The sequence below is a fragment of the Crocodylus siamensis genome, chromosome 3 (genome assembly GCF_052110815.1).
Source record: "Crocodylus siamensis isolate JL-2025a chromosome 3, ASM5211081v1, whole genome shotgun sequence".
Taxonomy (NCBI): Eukaryota; Metazoa; Chordata; order Crocodylia; family Crocodylidae; genus Crocodylus; species Crocodylus siamensis.
In genome coordinates, this window is record NC_143397.1 from 199,781,343 (window position 1) to 199,803,853 (window position 22,511).

At 39.6% G+C, this 22,511-nt stretch overlaps 1 protein-coding gene across 12 annotated transcripts in view; it reads left to right on the plus strand.

Moving 5' to 3' along the window:
- The window catches only part of SULF1 (sulfatase 1), a 171,920-nt gene that overhangs the window by 140,793 nt on the left and 8,616 nt on the right, over positions 1 to 22,511 (plus strand). For 11 of the 12 annotated variants that reach the window (XM_090040124.1, XM_090040132.1, XM_090040130.1 and 8 more), the window contains 9 exons: positions 7,589 to 7,805; positions 13,941 to 14,193; positions 16,388 to 16,484; positions 16,574 to 16,668; positions 17,643 to 17,708; positions 19,159 to 19,331; positions 20,619 to 20,761; positions 20,868 to 20,991; positions 21,921 to 21,954. In XM_090040124.1, coding sequence (XP_089896250.1) covers positions 7,589 to 7,805; positions 13,941 to 14,193; positions 16,388 to 16,484; positions 16,574 to 16,668; positions 17,643 to 17,708; positions 19,159 to 19,331; positions 20,619 to 20,761; positions 20,868 to 20,991; positions 21,921 to 21,954 — 1,202 coding nt within the window. The remainder of the gene's footprint in view (positions 1 to 7,588; positions 7,806 to 13,940; positions 14,194 to 16,387; positions 16,485 to 16,573; positions 16,669 to 17,642; positions 17,709 to 19,158; positions 19,332 to 20,618; positions 20,762 to 20,867; positions 20,992 to 21,920; positions 21,955 to 22,511) is intronic. The other variant, XM_090040136.1, reaches the window with a different exon arrangement.

Below are 22,511 nucleotides of genomic sequence, written 5' to 3' on the forward strand. Positions count from 1 at the left end.
GTTTTTTGTAATTTTCCATTAGTCAGTGACAGATATATCCCCAGATCTTTTATGATGATAACGATCAGGAAGTATTTATTGCTGTATCACTGTTGGCATTTGTGCTTAAAATTAGAAATAACTGACATTCATTTGCACATAAAATCTTAGCAGTGCCAGCAGTAGGGCACAGATGATGCAGTAACACATCAGGATAGAAGGTTAAAGTGTTGTGCATTTAAAAGAATCACCTTATATTAATAAAAAGAAGGTAAGTGGTGATGCAAACAAGTACTGCTCTAGAATAACTATATTTGACTTTGTGGCACCAATTCTGCACTCAGATGCACTGATGCCATTTCCACTGAAATCAAGAGTGGGGAGTGCACGATAGCGAGAGGTATCAGGGAAGAAGAAGGACAGGCATCTTACCCTACTACTAATTACTTATTCTCTTGACCCTTTCTCCTCTTCCACTAACTTTTAGACACCCACTAAATGTCAAACTGCTGTGCAAATAACTACTGTACCATTAGTGCTTTCCTTTGACCATATAACTTGTCACTCACAGGTCAAGTTAATGCACTTCCCCCTTCCTCCCCCTAAATTGGAAATTACCCCAGTACTTAATCTGGCCTATGTAATTTCACAGTATTTCCCACATGACTGTCACTGGTTCCGGTCCATGAACTGATGCTTTACTTCTTTATATCACAGGATGAAATCCATTCTTTTTATTCAGTATCAGATTAACTAGATTTGGTTACTCTCAAGGTCTAAAATTTCATCCAAGTACAATTTTAATTTTAAATCTCCACAGCATAAAAAAAACAAAACAACTGCAGCCTCTCCAACATGAAGAATATAATGCTCAATGTTAATATTTCAGTTTCTAGGTTGGTTGACCCAACCACACCAAACCCATAGGCAGGGCTTGTTTATTTTATGGGCATGCCATCTGTGCCACACTACCTGCCAGCTCTCCTCTTATGAACAGCAGAGGATTGAACATGCTAGAATCCTGCACTTGTAAGGTGTCAGTCTGCTGCCAGTTGAAATGAGCAGAGCCAACTGACAGAATGGAAAAATAAGCACCACTGTACACAGGTTTACATAATATGCATGCTTATGTATTAAACCAGCCTGGTGTAGGTATAATGTCATATGTCCCAGTCTTCACTGTGTTCCTTTAAAATCTTTTAATTGGAGATGCAAAATGTTCCACTCTCATGAGGATTTCTATCTTAGAACTGCCCTATAAGGTACTGTTATAGGTTTGGTTCTATTATAAAAATATGCTTAAGCTAGAAGATTTTTTATGTCCTTTAAAGCTTTACTGATAGTCACTATGGAGATGCTGCTGAATCGAAACATCAGTTTTGCAGTAAATTTGTAAGACTCATGTGCCCAAGCCAAGAAGTATTTCATATTATATGTACCTATATGTACCATATATGTCTTTTATTTCTCATGCGTACTTTTACTTTAGATCTTTAAGTGACAGAGTTGTATTGTATTTTTCTTCATGTTATCTCGTCAGAATTCAATTAAAGGCTTGTCTGTTTGTAACGCTAATAGGACCCCTGCCATCATTCAACCTACAGATAATATTGTAAAAGGAAATTAGAATGTATCTTATTAGGTGTAGCCTGGTTTGGCTCAAGTAGCTATGTTCTCATAAAATAAATATCCCTGAGACCATACATTTGTAAAGGTCAACTTTATGACCAGCTGCAGAGTATGAATAAAAACACATAAGTCGGTAAGAGCTGGATAAATGTTTCAGATGGCTAGCCAGGAATTGACAGCCAGATCCCAGGCACCCACTAAAATCTAGCTAAAATTATGACACAGCATATTAACATCACTCAACAATTCTGTTAGTTTCAAAACAACCTCACCACAGTTACAGCAGCAATAAAGCATTGATGATGATGAGCAAGTGAAGTAGAATTAGCCTATGGCTTCATGCCTTATTTTGCCCATTGCCTCAGCTTTTCATTTTCCATGTTCTTGTCTGCCATAAAAGAAGCTTTAAAAAAAATTTTACATACAGATATCAGTAACCATCACCAGTGTGATTTGTTACATAATTCATTATCTTCATTGTCAGCCATTTTAATTTGTTTGTCCAAAGTCTAGATACAAATACAAATACGTTTTAATGGAAATTACATGTTTAAAATTAGGCACTGATGAATGCCCCATCTATGTAAACAAATATAAAACTACTAATCTGGCAAAAAATATTATAAGTCAGTTCTTTGACTAATGGTTATTATTTAATACCACAATCACGCCTCCTGCTCTACATGTGTGGCATGGCAGGAGGCACGATTGTGTGGATTGCACATTGGATCCCATTGCACCTATACCTGCATGTGTAGAGGGCCCCAGAGTTGCAATATAGCTACCCAGTAATTTCTAAGAATCATGAGGAAATGTTATATTACTCTCTGGTAGGTAACATGCCAACTAAATGTGAAGATAAAGCATTCTTTATTATTGGAGAAAATCCTTCAGATTGGGGTGAGAGAAGAGAAGATGAATACCATATTTCAATCCAGGCTTTTCCCTTAAGTAGCAGGTACTTTTTCCAGGTTTGCCAGTTCCCTTCCTCTTAATTTGGTGCAGTATTCTACTTCAGTGAATGTTTGGGAAGACCTTTGTTTCACTAGTAACATCCATTTACCGTGTGTTTAAAAACAAATTGCTTTCTATTTTATTGCCACCTCCTACTTCTAGGATGTTTGCATCTGTGTCATCATTCTAAATCACATTTTATTCTACTGGCCACATCAGTTCAGGTTTTATATATGTATAAATTTATGCACATTTACATTTCCCATAATCACAGCAGCATGGTCTAACATAGGCCTTGTGTTTCACCCCAGGTTTAAAGCTTCAGAATCCTTTGACCTATTAGGCATATAATAACCTATAAAAGACCTATAATAACACTGCTATTATAATCTCATAGGCAAATTGTATCCTGGACTGCCCAGGGTGCTCTTTGTATACATCTGAATGCAGATTTGGATTTCAGCCTAAACTCGAAAGATTCATCACAGGTTTGATAGATGATCAGAGAAACCTGTACTGATAGTATTGAGTTGTAAGCGCTCACAAGACTATCTAGAAGATCCAAGAGTGATTACTGAGATAATGTATATTGGATGTCCATTAATAGACTCAACATGGGACATAAGTGCATATGTTTCCAGGATTGATTTTCTTCCAAATTAAAGTAATCTTTAAACTGTCAGAGGAAAAGTGATATCCTTAATGGAAAAACTGGCAAATAAATGGTTTTCTTATCTATCGAACCTGACTCCAGAATATCTGTTCTTTAACTTTGTTTTGCAAACTACTTTACCTTTTACATTGTAAGATTGGTTGAAGTTCAGCTTTTTTAAACAGTAACATCTATACATTTCTTGTACACTGTGTAGTGATAAACCGAGGACTTTTTATTACACAGTTTTGTTTTTAAATGTAATTATTTTTCCTTTTTTTTCCCTCCTCACTCGGTTTTTCTTCTGAAAGACATTATTCAAAGTTGGTCATAAAAAGGAACATTATAAAAATTAGACAGCAACTCTAAAAGACTTGTAGCTGTATTATAGTTCCAATTGCCTATTTTCAGTGTTTTATAGCTTGGCTATAAAACTTGACAAGATATTTAACATTAAAATGTCTACTGCAAATGTTCAATAATTGCCTTTCATAAAACTCTTAGCATGCCCACTGCTAAGACACTTTTCACAAATTGCCTAATTAATTTCCTCTGCATATGATATGTTGCAGCAACTCCCTCAAAGCTATCACAGTCTATTAGCTGAACAATGTCAATTTAAAATACTGCTTAAGTGATGTTTATTGTGTAGTAGACTGCAGTGACTCAGGCTGAATTAGTATTTGTGGGGGGATTTAATTCTATTGAGTAAAGAAATACATTTAATTTTGAAGTAAAGGAACAAACTGATAAGAGTTAGGAAATTTGAACACTGGTGTCAACTCCTTTGCTGTTGTCTGTCTGTCTTGCTAATAAAGGGTGTAAGTTACAACTGGAATTGTGCCAGTACTAATGTAAGGTTAAATGACCATGTACAAACACTGTCACCTTAATTAGCCCATCTGCTCCCATATGTCTTCAAATTTATTCAATCTGGGCAAAAGTCTGCCCTCAAATGTAAACACTTAACTCCCAGTGAAGTCATCTAAGGACAAGATTTTATTGCTTTTAGACTGTAGCAGCAGTCCCATTAAGGTACATGTGTAGATAGACTTTCTGTGCAGAGCCAAGTGACCACACCTCATTAGCAGCAGTTCTTTTATATGCCCCCCTCCTCTGAGTTACCATTGCACTGTTCACTCAGAAGAAGGAGAGCACTCTGGAGAGGAGACAGTAGCAATATATATATACACATCAAGTCATCCATCTGTAGATACCTGTTTACAGCAGTAAAGATTTGGCCTGTGCTTAGTCCCCATTCTGGTCCCCACATTGAGACGGCATTGGATATTATGTAAATAGTTACCATATTTACGCAAATCCAAGACAACTCTGAATTTAAGATGAGGTCCCCCCCCTCTGTACATTCTGTACATGGAAAAATTATAAATTTGTTACAATTTTCCATGTTTATAATCTAATTATTGGACGGTCATCTTAAATTTGTCCTCCCTACCACTGCACTGGGGAAAGCAGTGACAGGGGGGCAGGTGCTACGGGAGGCAGTGGTGGAGTCAAGCATCTAGACCCTTGCCCCTTAACCTCCCCCTCACACCTTGCTCTCTGATGTGTGTCCCCTCCACCACTTGCCCCTTGCATGTCTGCACCCCTGGCGCATGCCCTCCTGCTGGTGCCTTCGCCCTGGCTGTACCCTCCTGCTGCCTGCCTGTTCTTGCTGTCCTCCCTCCACCACCTCTGTCCAACCTACAGCGTCTCCCCACTACAATGTCTCCTCCTGCTGCTTACACTTTCTCTGGCTCCAGCAGGCTCCTACCCCAACCTCAGTCTACCCTGGGGCACAGAGAACATGCTTGCTCTGGCCCCAGCCTGGCCTGGTAGCAGCAGTTCCAGCCCATGCTGCAGGGCCTGGCTGGAGCTGCTGCCACCACATGAGCTGTTACAGAGAGCCCAGAATTGATGGGCCTAGATTTCAAAGCATAGCATGGGGAAGGAAGAAAAGATGGAGAATTGTGGTCTGCACCTTGATCATAGCTTTCTTTTAGGCATAAGCTACTTCTGAATGCCAGAAGAGTGGTTGTTATGATATTTTCGACTGACTTTCTGCATTATACATGGTCAGTTCTTGACTATGTTAACATAATTATAGAATCATTGAAAGTAAATATGAAAATTCCATTTTATAACTCAAAGCCATTTTATAGTTGGAGGTTTATTATTTTTAAGGAAAAGATAAAACAAGAGAATCTGCAGAATTTATTTAATACATTTTAATCCAAGAATTTTATGAATTAAGTCCATGGTTAGGCAGTTTAATATTTTTTTTAAAAACCCCACTAGGCCATTGAATCCACCTGCAAGAGAAAAGGTATTTCAACTTCAGTTGTTATTCTGGACAAAGAAATAAATATTCATTCTGAATTTTTAAATAGCATTATATTTCTAAGAGTACTAGAAATAGTTGCTTATATTTCTAAACATCCAGTATATATTTAGTAGATACAGTTAATTCTCAAATTCAGCCTGTATTTATCTTGTTAATAATAATAGCCAAATTATCTTAGATCCATGTGCATAGTAAAGATTCTGCAAACTAGATCAAGGCTGTGAGTCATAGATTGCCAATCCCTGACATAAGGGGTTTAGTATGCCAGGTTAAAGTGTATGTAGTAGACGTAGGAGTACTGCTGTCCATGCTTGAAGAAATCTATATGTGTGTATTAATCAGTCTTCTCAGTATTGTCCCTCTCTTTCAGTTGGAGATACTAAGACCAACGTTTTTAAACGTGGGTGCCTAAAGTAAGCAATCAAATCCTTATCTAAGACCCTACCAAAAGAGATCTTTTTTTCTTCTCTTTTTCTGTCTTTAGAGGTCCAAGCTGTGGATGTTTATCAGCTCTGACAATAAGGGCACTTTTAGTTAGGTGCCTAAACATGAATTTTCCACAAATGTGCTTTGTTATTGATGATGCTAAACCAGTGCAATGAGGAAGTGGCAGATTGGGGATTAAACTCAGGAGTTCCTAGATCACAGGCCTTAGGCAACACTTTCAAGCAAAAGTGTCATAATAAAAATTAAAAGATCAAGGGAATCTATAGCAATGTAGTTGTGTTGACTGAAAATAGTGAGCTAAGAGTTTGTAATGTGTTTCTTAATTAGAGATGCAGGCATAGTGTGAAAAGAAAATAAAAGCCTCAAGTGCTTTTACAATTTAAATGGAACCCACTACAGAAATCCTCGTGGATCCTGGACTGCTGGCATTAGAATCAGACAGACACGGTGCAGACTGTTTGAAAGGAACTCTGCTTCTTTCTCCCTCACTAAGAGACTTAATACCCCTAAGCTTGCGACCCAGCACCCTGCCATGGGCTGCCTATCTTCACCTCCTGGAGCATCCAAACTGCTTGCTCTTATCCATGCTACTGATCCACTGTCCTGCTGTAGGACAGAAGCAGTGAGGGTAAGCACAGGCACAAAAGAGCAGCAGGGAGGACTGCAGTAGGGAAGGAGCAGCATGGCACAGCTATGTACTACCTAATTGCCCCATACTGTCCCAGGCCAGGTTGAACCTTTGCAGGCTGGATCCATCCCGCAGGACATAGGTTGCCAATCTTTATTCTAAGATGCTTCCCCCACCCTTCCCTGACAGGCTATATGTAACTTTCCTACACACTTTTCCAGTTCTTAGCCTACTGATTTCACCTGTTACAGTCTGTGTAAGTGCAGCTGAGGGTACACTTGCACTCACTCTGATCACACCCTTCTGTCCCCTCACATAAAATATATGGACCCAGCAGTGTTTGGTAGCTTAGGGTGATGTGGGTGGATAATCTCAGGAAGGCATATCATAAGATTAGACTTTGTTAAGGATATAAATTAATTGTTAATATTTTATGCATTAGTATAAATCACATCAGAATTTGTTCCTCATTTCATGGAATCCCATTATTGACCTGATCTCAGTCTTTCTCCTTCATCTTTTTTCCCCTGAATCACATTAAAAATTTCAAGTCATAGAATAAAGACCCAAAGTTTATTTTTTCAAAGGGAAAAAAAGGAGAGCTGGTGAAAACAGCCCTGACAGCTGTACTCTGTGGCTCAGTAAATTAAAGCTTTTTACTTGTTCCTTTCAAGGATGTGTTTAGTCTAGATTCCCTTGATTTATATATCTTTTTGGGCTGGGTTGTATTTTTTTTATGCAGATTTCCACTGATTTAATTCAAGTTCATGTTTGCCTAGGATGAGACAGAAGAATGTGAGTGAATTTAATCCTTGAAAAGGTTTCTTTTGCAAACCGTCATTTAAAGAATTGTTTGGCTTTTAATGCCATCTCCCATTACGTTTTACAAAAACATTCTGAAGTAGATGGAACTTGGAACTATGTTGTGAATTCACCTCTATTTTTCTACTTATAGAAGTGGCAGTGCATTGAAGATACATCTGGCAAACTTCGAATTCACAAGTGTAAAGGATCTAGTGATATGCTCGCCATCAGGAAGAGAACACGAAGCATACACTCCAGGGGATACAGCAGTAAAGACAAAGACTGCAACTGTGAAGATACTGATTACCGAGCCAGCAGGACCCAGAGGAAAAATCAAAGGCAGTTCATGAGAAACCCTAATGGACAAAGTAGGTGATATCAGGTAGCAGGAGTGAAGTTAACTGAGAAACGCTGTAGCAGCAAGCAATTATATATGTAACAAATACACCTGTAGTCTACATTTGAGTAATTGCTTCTTTAAGGAGTCGGAACTTACTTGACTGATACCACAATAAAGAACACTATTTAAGCCAATTGTAGTAATGATGATGTTTTGGTGCCACCTATTGTGCTGGTTGAATATAAAACATAAGAGTAACATAAAATCAGTACAACTATTATTTCATCAATACTACATTGCTTAAAATGTTGTTCTTTAAAATTCAGTAGGTGTTTCAAAATATCAGACATTAAAAAATGTTGTCAAAAGTTATATCTTAATAACCTGAGGGTTTTAATCAAAAATAACATAACATGTTTGTAGTTTAATGAGTTAGAAGCTAGTGTCCTCTGGTGGAGTGCACTCTAAAATGAAGCTGCTATGAGATTAAATATACTACTATTCAACTGACATTAGACTTAAAAAAATTTCAAATGGCTGAGTACATAAGGTCAGACCCAGAGAGTATTAGTCGCTGGAAGTAAATCATTATGGTGCCCCGTGACCAGTAGTGTCCCCCAAGGCTCCATCCTTGGACCGGTTCTCTTTAACGTCTTTATCAACAATGTGGACACTGGTGTCAGAAGTGGACTGGCCAAGTTCACCAGTGACATTAAACTTTGGGGTAGAGCATCCACACCTGAGTATAGGCTGGTGATCTGGGCTGACTTGGATAGGCTTAGAAAGTGGGCGGATATAAACCTGATGGTATTCAATACTGAAAAATGCACGGTACTCCACTGGGGGGAGGGGAAGGGGGGGTACCCACAGCACATTTATAGGCTCAGCAGCGCTGCGCTCACTAGCACCACAGCTGAAAGAGACTTGGGGGTCATGATTGACCACAAGATGAACATAAGCCACCAATGCGATGTCGCAGTTGGTAAAGTAAACAAAACTCTGGCATGCATCTATAGATGCTTCTCAAGTAAATCTCAGGATGTCATCCTCCTGCTGTACTCGACCTTGGTGAGGCCACAGCTGGAGTACTGCATCCAATTCTGGGCTCCACAATTCAAGACGGATGTGGAGAGGCTTGAGAGAGTCCGGAGGAGAGCCACGCACATAATCAGAGGGCAAGAGAACAGGCCTTATGAAGAGAGGCTGAGAGCCATGGGACTCTTCATCCTGGAAAAGCACAGGCTCAGGGGTGGCATCACAGTCTGGGGGAACACGTGTTCACCAGGGTGCCTTAAAGGGATAACAAGGTCCAGTGGTCACAAACTCCTCCAAGACCATTTTAGGCTGGATGTAAGGAAAAACTTCTTTACTATCCAAGCCCCCAAGGCCTAGAATAGACTCCCTACAGACGTGGTGCAGGCAACTGCTCTGGACTCTTTTAAGAAACATTTGGAAACGTATCTTGCTAGGATCCTTTGACCCTAGCTGACTATCTGCCCCTGGGACAGGGGGCTGGACTTGATGATCTTTCAAGGTCCCTTCCATCCCTAATGTCTATGAAATCTATGAAATAACAAAACAAAGTGCTAGTTTCTTCAGTGCCTATACATGTACACCAAGCGTGCAGAAACTGCCAGTATTTGGTGTTCATATCTACAAATATTAAATCCTTTTTAAAACATTTTTCTTTTCTATGATCCCCAAAACACAGTTGTGTTTTGGTGGCTTCAATCAGAATAGGCTTCTTATAGTATATAACTGGACTTTAGTTTCTAGAATTCATTGTCATGGGCCATCGCAACAGTGAAATTAGATAACAAGAATTAACAACCAGGTGCAAGAGACTGCACAGGTGCATATGAAGTTGTAGAAAAAATACTGTATTCAGACAGTGGCTGAAGATGTAATTTAAAACCTGTACCATTCTGCATATGGATAAGAGGGAATAGTTCAGTTTGTACATTCTGCCATAATTTAGGCATAACTTTTTAGTTCTCTAACTGTTTAACTTAACTACTGCCTTAAAATAGCGTCTTGGACATAGTAAGATTAAAAATTAATTAACTTCCTTCTGGTATATATATTCAAGTGACCTTTGCTAGATACAATTACAATCACTGGGCCCGTCTATATAAGATGCTTATTGCGCATTAGCCTCATTGCACTGTGCAGTAGTGTGTCACAACAAAAACCATGGTAATAGTGTACTGCTCAGTGTTATTAAGCTAATAACCAGTAAGTGTCCCTAAATAAACATGCACTGGCTGTATTTCACAGTAACTCCAGGTACTGCACATTTCCTAAAGAAAGTACTAAATGTGCGATATTTAAGGCGCATTACTGCACGGGTGAATACACCCACTATGTATAACACTGTCGGCTGGTGGACATTCTCCTGTGTTATAATCATTAAAGCTCTGTACTTTTAGAATTGGGATTAAAATGTATACCCTTACTGTTGCAATAAAGTTGCAGCTGGCCACAGTGTGATTTCCCTAGAAATCTTCTGGGGTAGGTTTACTTTGCCTTGTGTTTCACTTCATCTCAAAGTTTTCTGTAATAAATTAAGTTGGAAAAGATTCCATTTATAATCCAGATAAGGCAAATCAGATCACAAACTTCCCATTGTTCTCTTTTCTGTTCCATTTGTAGTTCAGATTGTGGGGGCTGCCTGTATAGCCTCCCCAGAGGAAAACATCTGGGAAGGGGTCAGGTAGGAGAAGAAACTCTCCAAGTTTCAATTTGTGAAGATTGTCTTCAACCGTCCTCCCTTTGTTGGACTTTGTCAAGCTCAAATTTAGACAGCTCTGCCATTGTCCCAGCCTAGTAGACTTCCTGGATCTACAAGCCATGGAACAAAATTCTCAACAGCCATCATGCCACCATGGTTCCATTAAGAGTTGCAATATTGTTGGTTGTAGGCATAACTAATGAGTTTTGCGCTATCAGCTATCAGAGAGCCTGGAGGGGAGAGAGCGATATCAGTCCTACTGTCCCTGGAGCTTCAAAGACCATGGCTGCTCCTGCTGTGGTATGCACTCCAGAGGGATCCCCTCTAAATCGGCACTTGGGGCTAGTGCCCCACTCAACCACCCCTATTTTCATTTCTGCTGTGACAGCCATGGTGCAGCTTCAGCTCTGAGCTGCCCCCATACTTTGCTCTCCTGCCCACATACTGTTTTCTCACATACTTTTCCCAAAATCTGGCAGCTGGAAATTGTAGAGCAAGGCAAAAGATGGCACCACAGAAAAGCGTGCTTCTTCATCCCACCTCCAAACATGAGTTTGTCTTACAAAACTCTTTTGAATCCCATCCAAGCAAAGAACAACCAGAGGGGCATTATGGTAGTCAGACACAGTTCATAGGCAAAGGAAAAATTCAGACTTTTTTTTTTCAGACTGCTCTCAGATAACCTTGGAATATGTTCCAAACTGTATTTCAGTCGCTTGATTAATAAATAATGCAGTATGAGATTTTGGCCTTGCAGAATCTATTTGACCCTGCAAATCTTTAACCACTCCTTCATTACAGAACACAGGATTGTAAATCAGAGAAATGCTTAGAAGCTGGCTTTCTCTTCTGAAAGGTATACATCTTCACTGAGTCATTGGGATTGTGTTTTTTATATGTCAGCAGGCATCCATTGAACTAGTTCAGGAGGAAAATGTGGTTTGAAAGAAATTTTAAATGAGGGTCACTTTTTGCACTTCCAGAACATTCTTGTGCAGAAGGTTCAATGTGAAGTCTCTAAAAAGTGAATGGAAAGTTTGTGATGTGCATTTTCTGTCAATGGATATACCTTTTCACAACTCCCGAGATAATTTTTTTTCCTATGTTACACTAAAAATATAGCTGAAAACATAATATTAGGAGTTCCAGGATTTCACATGAAGTCTTATCTATCAGACACAAATATGAAATATTATAATCTGTTTCCACTTCCCCCTCACTCCCTTAACATGATGGCACTGAATATTTAACATACATAACAATGATTCCAATACCATTTTAGTTCTGTTCCAAAAGATGTTTGTTTCTTCCATTTCAAATATATTATTACCTATCTGGTGACATGGTTTCAATTTACGTGAGGGGAGTCAATGACACAGCCCATGAAGCCCTATCACCTGGCATCCAGTGCTGCCCTATGGACCCATACGTGGCATGCCATAGGCCAGCCTGTGAACCACATGCAGCACATGCTAACTCTGGCCCTGGCCCCATCCCTGCATGCTGCACATGAGGACCAGTCTGATGCATGCCACATATGTCAGGGAGGGCTGATCCAGGGCGCATGCTGCAGGCAGCATGACGGGCCAGTATGTAGGCACAATCTATCCCACAGACCAGATCCACACTACTCATCCAACCTGCGAGACCTGATGAGTTTGGTGCCTCTTGTTTACAGGAAATAAACTGTCCCCTTCTGATAGGTCTACAGTCTTATTACTGTGTGATTTACTTTATTGTCAGATGTTTATATATTATGTAGACTAAAAAATGGTGTGGTATAGTTTGAAAGTGTTATCACCAAGAGTTTGGAATACCTATATTTGATTATGACTGGTAAAATGCTTGAGTTATGCAGGTCATCCAAGTTGAGTCCAAATAAAATATGTATACCATTCTCTTCTTACATTTATTGATAAATAACCAAACAAATATATTTAGAGAGTATTTCACATTTTATTTGGCTTTTTTATTTTCTCTCTACCTTTAAAGCAAAGTGACTTAGTTACTTGTAGGATCTGTAAAATAGGATTTATGGTATTTTAAAATTGTAACATATCTAAGTCTAGAAACTCGGGCCCTTCCAGGCATAGAAATGAGTTCTGGATTCCCTTGAAAATGGGTGAATCTTTTCTAGCCCTGCAAGTTGCAAGTTATAGGAGATACATTATATGCACGTACAGGGGAAAGTTGTTACTAGTTTGGGGGTCAAATCTTGCCCTTTTAACTTTGAATGGAAAAAAGGTACCACTATAGTCTTAAGCAAGCCTTCATTTACTAGTGCACAAGAAACCATGTATGAGGCAAGTGCCATGTGGAAATTGTGTCAATAACATGATTTCATGTGGATATACAAGTGCTGAATATGTCTGAAAACCAGCCTTAGGTGTCAAAAGTTGGGTAAACAAAATTGTAAGGCCCCAGTTTCAACTCTGACTTGCTGAAGATTATGAAAAAAAAAAACCTTTTCAGGTCAGAAAAGTGAACTGAGGTATCCCATGTCTGTGCAACAAATCAAAAGTTCATTCTCTTTATCCTGTCTATGAAATTAGTATGTACCCAAGAACTGAGAAGGCCTCAGTGAGGGGGTTGAGGCATGACTACAGGAGTGGCATAGGTGCCTGCCCAGCCTCTCCTACAGTGGCCAGGTCCTGCTCATCAGCAACCTGGCACAGGTGTGCTATCCTGGACCCACTAGTGACCCTACCCCAAGGGCTCCAGAAGCTCCTCATGGACTTCTGAACCACATTCAGATGAAGTAGGTGGCACTAGAGACATGTCTGTGGTTACATACCCAACATTCAGCTGTTCTCAGTGCTGCAAGTTTTCGGGGGGGGGGTTGTTTGTTTTTGTTTTGGGGGTGGGGGGGACACACTGACCCTGGGAGATCCTGGGGTCAAAAAACCCATGGGAAAAAACCAAAGCGGAGCATGTGGGGGCAGTACACTCTGCCCAAAACCAGAGCCTGACTTGCCAAAGCCACACTGCAGCTGCCAGCCAGGCTCCAAGCAGCAGGATCACTGCTGCTGCTGCCCCAGGTCAGCCCAGTGGTGGCCCCAGCTGCCCCTACCCCACCTGGGGTAACCTGCCATGTACCAGACTGTGCATGACACAGATGTTCCCCGAGACAAGTAGCAGTGGAACAAGGTGTGCCACTGCTTCTTGTCCCCAGGAAAACAAAAGTCCACGCTCATGTGGACATGGCCTTGATGGGCATGGCGGAGAGGGAGTTTCAGTCTCTGGTGATACAGTATTTTTGTTGCTGACAGGGCGTTTTTGTTGCTGGGGGACCACACACAGATTTTGCACTTTTACCTTTTTGTTTTTAATATTTTTGTAATAGAGGTTTAAAAAGTCACATCTCAAAGTACTACTGCTACTATTAATAATTCAGAAGTATATAAGCATGCATGTTTTCCTTTCCCACTGCAGAGTACAAACCAAGATTTGTTCACACTCGGCAAACTCGATCTTTGTCTGTGGAATTTGAAGGTGAAATATATGACATAAACCTGGAAGAAGAAGAATTACAAGTGCTAAAATCCAGAAGTATTAACAAGCGTCATAATGCTGAAAATAAGAAGGATTTGGAGAACACTGATGGTGCTGGAGCTGGTGGTGAAGAAATGCTAGCTGATGGCATCAATATAGTTAGCCAACCTAATTCTGTCAGAGTGACACACAAGTATGAATGCTTTATGTATTTCTGAATTCTTATACTTTTTTATTGTGTTTTTAAATATTTTATAGTTTCAGCATACCAGAATACAAGAATATCATGAAAGAATGATTTATGTTTTTTGTTTTCTTTTACCAGGTCAAATTACTTACCTATTAAAGTAAGTCTTTAGGGGCAAGGAAAGTCCAGCCCTTGGGCCAGATTGAGTCCATGGCAGACTCCATTTCCTGGAAGCCCTGCCCATGTTGTTGCAGCCAGTTTCCATGGAGACCCCAGCAGCAGCGGGGCCATGACAGTGTAGGGCCAGTGTCTTGACAGTGCAGCTGGGCAGGGAATTGCTCCGAGGCTGGGGTTGGGATCATGCAGTAGTGATAACATGGTTCACTGCCTACATGCCCTGAAACTACATTGTCACCTCTGCAGGATCCCAGCCCAGATCCTGGAGGAGTTCCCTGCCCGGCCAGTGCTGCTGGGGCCAATCTCCATGGAAACCCTAGCCTTGTACTGTCATGACCCTGCTGCTGGGGTCTCCATGGAAACCAACCATAGCAACACAGGCAGGGGCACCTGGGAAATGGGAGCTGGCCACTAGCTGGATCCACCATTTTGGCCTCCCCTGCTATAGATTAACTAAATCAAAGTCTTATAGCATAAGCTTTCATAAGCAATGGGCTTACTGCTTCTGATTTATAAGCTTACAAAAGCTTATACTATGCATCCCCAGTTAGTCTATAATGTTCAAAAGTACACTACCTTTTATATAAATCAGGTTGAACCTATTTACAATTGGTTTCGCTTGCTTTTTATAGAAGGCCCAGTTGAATGTACAATTGAACAAAACTGAGCTGGAATAGTTTTCCCAACCTAGGAGAGTTTTTGAGATGTCAAAGTTTCTGAATCAGACTACAAAAAAGCAAAAACTTGAATTTTTTTTTGCAAACTTTGCATCTGAAAATATTTTTGTTAGGCTTAATAAAACATTCTGAACCCAATGTTTGCATTTTAACCTTTTTACTATATTTCATAATAAAAAGTTCATTTCAAGCTAGCAATTATTTTTTCTTTGGAAAATGCCAGATAATTTGCATTGTCCCCAAACTTTTTATTAACTTTGAAATTGGGAGATTATTAAAACTGACCTTTTCTCACAAACTGTTTCAGTTTGAACAGGTCAGTGTTTTCCAGCAAACAAAATGTCTCTGTAGAAAATTCCAAACCAGCTCTGCTATAGAGAGCTAACCTACAATGGTCCGGGATGGAGCAGTAATCTCTTCTGTCTCTGCTCTGTATCTCTGTGACTCAAGCAAGAATTAAAAAAAGAGAAGATAGTAGTATCAGATCAGAGCAGGACAGGTGATGGTGTGCCCATAAATTCTCAGTAATGCATAGTTAAGGAAGCTCTGCGTGACAATCAGCATCTGACGAAGTAGGCTGTTACCTGCAAAAACGTGTACCTCTCTGAGGCTTTAAGGTCTTTATGGTGCCTTCTGAAACAATAAAACAGACTGTGAGAAGATAATAGCCTGCAGATTTTTCTCTCTTTCTATCCCTCAGCTTGCTGTTTTTCTTTGCTTAGAGACATTTTCCTGAACAGCTGTACATCAGTTAGGCACTTTATTACCCAACTATTTATACTTTTACCACTTACTTGAACTCTTTTTCAGTAACATGATAAATTGTCATGTAATTGGCAGGCATGGCTCATTCTTACCTATTTTGTGCACTTGGAATTGGACTCATGGTACTGTGGCAAGATAAAAAAGGAATCTTCTTCCCTGCAGCTGGTGTCTAAATAGGCCATGGCAAATCTGTCTAACAGAGTATTTAGATATCTGAGGGGGGTTATGTTTTGGTTTCTTTTTTGACTGAACTGAGTATGTCTGACATGGTAATATTGTTAAATTTCAACACAGCAGGCATAGAGCTCTTGCCTTGAACAAGTTTTCTTTGTGCTGAAGTGAAAACAGATGGAAGCAGTTATTTGGACTATTAAACCAACACGAGCCTCGGGGTGTCATTGTTGAGTTTGTTTTATTACTTGGTATAGGACAGAGTACCACTGGAAAACCTTGAGGGAGGGCAGAGTGGGAGGGCCGGAAAAGAGACTGAAAGAAGAATGAAGAGGTAGATGGTCAAAAGGAAAGGTATTGATCTTTGTATTCATAGTTTGTTGAATGACTGCTAATACTTATATTTGTAGGTGTTTTATTCTTCCAAATGACACCATCCACTGTGAGAGGGAATTATACCAATCAGCCAGAGCCTGGAAGGACCACAAGGCCTACATTGACAAGGAGGTTTGAGCTATTTCCAAATCTATTCTGAATGAAGATTCTGAACATTTATGTGATCACTGTGTAACTCTGATTATAAATATACATTGCAGATTGAAGCTCTCCAAGATAAAATTAAAAATTTAAGAGAAGTGCGAGGACACCTGAAAAGAAGGAAGCCTGATGAATGTGATTGTAGTAAACAGAGGTAAAAAAAAATCACCTGCAGCACTGCTTGTGTTATTAATTTAGCAGACTCATTACTTTTTTACAGTGGAAAAGATTTAACTTTGGTATAAGTGTTCTTTATTAGCTTAGTGTCCAAAACAGTCCCAAGAGCAAAGTTTATATTCTGATCCAAAAATTGTCAAAACTGTTGGATCTGGGATTTTATTTAATTTCATTATATATGAAGAAACCAGTATGAATGAAACTAAGACCCAGAGCTGTATTTAACATTGCGTGTCTATGGTTACATATTTGAACCCATTTCTAGCAGTATGCAAAAGGCATATACCTTTTGTCTCTAAAAATAAGCCCTCCAAATTTGGGTTGCTGGTCTTAAGTGAGGAAGCTGATTCTCTTTGCATGAACTTCACTGCATGGAAGCATAGAAGGATATGCTGTGCTACAAGATTAGATTATTGCCAGCTTCTCTATCTTTGCCATGACCCAGGAGGGGGCACTCAGTGTTAACACGTTCATAGGAACTCTGAAATTGGCACCCATTTTATTGGCAGGTTTTAGCAATTTTTGGCAAGGGTATGGGGGATGTGTAGTAGTCAGGTGGCACCCACCACAAGTTGAGAGAGACTGTGAAAGGATCAACACTGAACTGCACCCCCTCTTGTCTCCAGACAGACAGAGAAGCTGTCGGCCACCCTGTAGCATGGTGTGTTAATGAAAACACTCAGCTCTAGCCATGAATCTGGAAAAATCTCTTTTCCCTATATTTATATTTGGGGGGGGTGGGGAGGGGGAGTACTGGGAAAGAGAAAGTACTGTGTCATCATGCAAACACTAGTACTCCTACCATTTCAATAAAACAACATAAAAGATCATTTTCAGCTCAACATTTAATTAAACAGATGGCATACTTCAATTTAGCTTTGAATACAAAAAATAAATTCTGTTTTTCATGACTTCATAAAATTTAACCTTTTTTCATAATGTTGCACGTAGCTATTACAACAAAGAGAAAGGGGTGAAGGCTCAGGAGAAACTGAAGAGTCACCTTCATCCATTCAAGTAGGTGTAATGTTTTTCCACTGTAATATTATCTAGCTTTTCAGTAATTGGCAAATGTCAGAAATAAATCAGTCATAAACACCAGCTCCCGGGCAGCAAATATACTGAAATATAACAGTACTGAAAGCTTATAGAATCATAGAATCATAGAAGTAGGGTCGCAAGGGACCATGTAGATCTTCAAGTCCGACCCCCCCGCCTGGGCGGGAGAAAAGACTAGACTCAAATGAGTCCAGCCAGGTAGTCATCAAGCCTCTTCTTAAAGATCCCCAGGGTAGGAGCCAGCACTACTTCCCTTGGAAGTTGGTTCCAGCTACCAGCCGCCCTAACCGTGAAGTAGTTCTTGCGGATGTCTAATCTAAATCTGCTCTCTAATAATTTGTGTCCATTGTTCCTTGTCATGCCAGGGGGTGCTAGGGGAAACAGTGTCTCCCCTAACCCCTTCTGGTCCCCCCTAGTGAGTTTATAGACAGTCACCAGGTCCCCCCTCAGCCTTCTCTCGTGAAGGCTGAACAGGTTCAGGTCCCGCAGTCTTTCATTGTAGGGTCGGTCTGCCCTGTAGTCCCCAGATCATGCGGGTGGCCCTCCTCTGGACCCTTTCAATGTTGTCCACATCCCTCCTGAAGTGGGGCGCACAGAACTGGATGCAGTACTCCAGCTGTGGCCTGACCAGCATCGCATAGAGGGGGAGGATCACCTCCCTGGCTCTACTTGAGATGCACCTGTGGATGCACGACAAGGTCCGGTTAACCCTGCCAGTCGTGACCTCACATTGTCGGCCCATGTTTATCCTGGAATCAGTAATGACTCCAAGATCCCTTTCTGTCTCCGTGCTCTCAAGAAGGGAGTTTCCCATTTTATAAGTGTGCTGCTGGTTTCTACTGCCTAAGTGCAGCACCCTGCACTTGTCAGTATTGAAATACATCCTATTTATGTCAGCCCACTCCTGTAACCTGTCCAGGTCTTGTTGCAGTCTTTCCCTCCCTACTAGCGTGCTCACCTCACCCCAAATTTTGGTATCATCAGCCAATTTAAACAGGTTGCATTTCACCCCGTCGTCCAAATCGCTGATGAAGAAATTGAACAGTGCAGGCCTGGGAGCTGAACACTCAGAAATTCTGGAAAGTGATCCTGAAATTAAAAATAACAGCAAAATTCCAATGGAATTAATCATTTGAAGGACAGACAAACTAATTGATGCCTCATAGGGTCCCATTACCCTTAGATACAATACCTATTACAGCATTTATCAAACTTACAAATGACACCATTGGGCCATAACTCCCACTAGTAAATTTTGAGAGAGGGGTTAATTATCTTCCCTCTCATTTAAATAGTTTCCATGATCCAGCCTTTTAAAACCTCAGGTAAAAATCATAATTGTTAAATCTCTCTTTAAACAAATAGAAATTATTCTTTGTAAACTACAAATTGCTTTCCTTTTCAACAGAGAAGCAGCACAAGAGGTGGACAGTAAAATTCAGTTATTTAAGGAAAACCGCAGGAGAAAGAAAGAGAGAAAAGGGAAGAAGCGCCAGAAGAAAGGAGATGAATGCAGCCTTCCTGGACTCACATGTTTTACCCATGATAATAACCACTGGCAGACAGCACCATTCTGGAACCGTGAGAACCTTTCTTATTATCTTCACATGTAGACATTAATGAGGGTCATCCTCCCATGTGGGGAGATATAATTTCTAACTTTCACAGACATTAAGGGCATTATTTGAAAAATAAGTACTTATGTTGCTGCTACAAAATGCAGAAAGGTTGTTCAAATAAACTTATGAAGAGCTGCATTAGTAATTCTTGCTTCTGTTATCTCTTTATTATGCTGTATCACTACAAAGCCTCAGTCAAGTTCAGGGTCTGACTGTGCTAACCACTATAGAAAAATAAAGAAGACCTGTCCATCAGCTGTTTAGTTATCTGTCACCTCTTGTAGATTAAGCGATCTAAATATCTGGGGGGACTTCTAAATACGTGGTTTTGTAATTGTAATAAGAAAAAATATATATGTTCCATTTTTTCCAAGAGCTTATGCCCATTAATTGCTCATAATTCCTTATAATAGCAGTGGTCAAATTCTGATATCTCACTTGTGTGAAAAACTGAGGTCAAGATTTTTTATTGATGCAGGTTGTAGCCATGTTGGTCTAAGGACACAGGCAGACCAGGTTCTTTGGGTAAATCCAATATCTTTTATTAGACCAACTCAAATAGTTGGAAAAATTCTTCTTAGCAAGCTTTTCAGCACAAACACCCTTCATCAGGCTGAAGAAGCATCTGCAGATGGTCTATGCTCTTCCTGGATGGAGTGGTAAAGCGGCTAGAGACCAATATATATGCAAGAAAGCCAGTCAGTTACAATGTAAATTGAAGTGGTCAGTATGTGAGAGACAGGGTGGTGGGGGATGAAAGTGTCTGTAGGTAAAGGATGAGAGATGGGGCGGGGGGGCAGGAATGAGAATAACTGGTAGAAAGTGGAGGGTTTACTTGGGGAGTCCAGATTTTTTATGGTATTTTATAAGCCTTATATAAGTTTCCCCACTACCTCTCCCCTCCCAACTCCCAATGAAATCAGTTTCTGTCATTTGAAGTCAAAGCAGAATTAATCGTAGGATTTTTACCTTAGGGGGTTTAATGTATGTTTTTAACATTCATTATAGGATTTTTACCTTCTGTTTATTTCCAATCTGTGCTTTTTAAAATGTATGTGTGTTCATAGGTATGGATTATTTTTTTTTGGTTCTCTATTTTTTAATATCATTTAACTTTTTTAAAGTTAAAGAATTTTCAAGAGAATGAAGTAAATAGTGCATCAAATCAGCCCAAGATTCACCAATTGAAGAGCTATTTCTTTGTCGTCTTATTCTTCTAAAATTAATCGGTTTTTTTCCCTTATTACAGTGGGCTCCTTCTGTGCTTGCACAAGCTCAAACAACAATACTTACTGGTGTTTGCGAACAGTTAATGAAACCCACAATTTTCTCTTCTGTGAGTTTGCAACTGGATTCTTGGAATATTTTGATATGAACACCGATCCTTACCAAGTAAATTTGTTTCCATGTTACCAACTGTTCAGCACTACCCTTCTGTATCTTTGCACTCCAGTTAACAAATACTTTCTTTTTCCATTGTTCTGCTTCCTCTGCCCAGCTGACAAATACAGTACATACTGTGGAAAGAGGCATTTTGAACCAGTTACATGTACAGCTAATGGAACTGAGAAGTTGTCAAGGTTACAGACAATGCAATCCACGACCTAAAGGACTTGAATCAGGTAAAAAAGAAGAAAGAAAGAACAGATTAGTTATATTTTAGAGCTACTTTTGTTTCCCTAATTAATAAGTGGATCCATTAAGTCTTTCGTCATGAAATCCTTGCACTGCTACTAATATTACATACAGATGTATGAGAACACACTATCCAGAATAGTTTCATGGCTATAAAAAATCTTTAAGGCTTGATTATAAGTTTGTAAAGGTAACTATGGATAGGCAATACAAAGTATTGAGAAGAAAGATTATCTTGGCATTACTCTAAACAATAGTAGATGTTCAGGCAGACCGTGCTTATTAATATTAGGGGCCATCTTGTATACATTAATCCATTCTCTCTTACAGGTTTAATTATGTTTAGTATTTTGCTTTCTTATAGTATCTCTGCTGGGCAGAGAGCATATGAAGTGTTAAAGCTATTTTATGTTCTTGTTCCTGTCTGTGTGCTCAACTACATCTACATTGCAACTAAAAACTTATGTTGCAGAACTCTAATCAGTACATCCCCTCACTTTTTAAGGAGAATAAGATCTAAACTGACCTTTACAAATATTTCTGAATAAAATAATGAGCTATCTTTATATATTGATAATTTAGAATTAATTTTGGTTGACTAAAAACTTACGCTTTTTGCAGGAATATTCCCTTCTTCATTATTTGCACAATCACTTCTTTATTTTTATTTTTTTTCTGTGAAAAATTGTTTTCATTTATAATTTCTAATTGGGGGTTTTGTTTTTTGAAAATCACCCATTTTTCAGTTCTATATCCAAAGTTTTCAGGAACCCTTTGTTGGACTGCAGCTCTGTCCGTATTTAACACAGTACATTTCTTTTTAGGAATTAGATCCTGTGCATGGAAAACTACATTGTGAGTGGTTTTACAAGTTCTAAACACTAACAAAAGTTACTCTTGTATTTTCCTATATCAGGAAATAAAGATGGAGGAAGCTATGATCCACACAGGTATCCATACTTTTTTATTCTCTTCGGCAGCTTCTTTCCAAATAATTGCATGATCCAGTCCATTTCAACTAATGTCTGTATCCTGCCATGTTGCACACAGCATAGAGCTTTTGGTGCATGCATTTTCTAATAATAGTCTACATTGAACTTGGCCATTGGTTTTTAGTGCTGCCATTCTGCATTTAACTTCGCTCATTGTCACAACAAGACTTCATGAAGCTCATTTAAATTATTCCATGTCTGTGTTTCTTAAATGCTTACCTTATATTGGGACAATACAATAAAATATGCAGTAAAAGAGTACACTTTTTTGTTTAGGAAGACTACTTTTTTACATGTGAAACCAGTGTCATTAAATATGCTGTTTGGGTTGTATGTACTCTAAGCGACCAATCAAACATTCGCTGAGGTCAGTTGGAATCTTTCCCCTGACTTCAGTTGCCATTGCAGAAGGTCTCCAGTATTTGAACTGGGGGTGAGGTTATGTTTACAGTACCAACATCCATAGGGAAAACAGGGTCAGGAAAACAGTTTTCCTAAGGGACAAAGGCACTAAG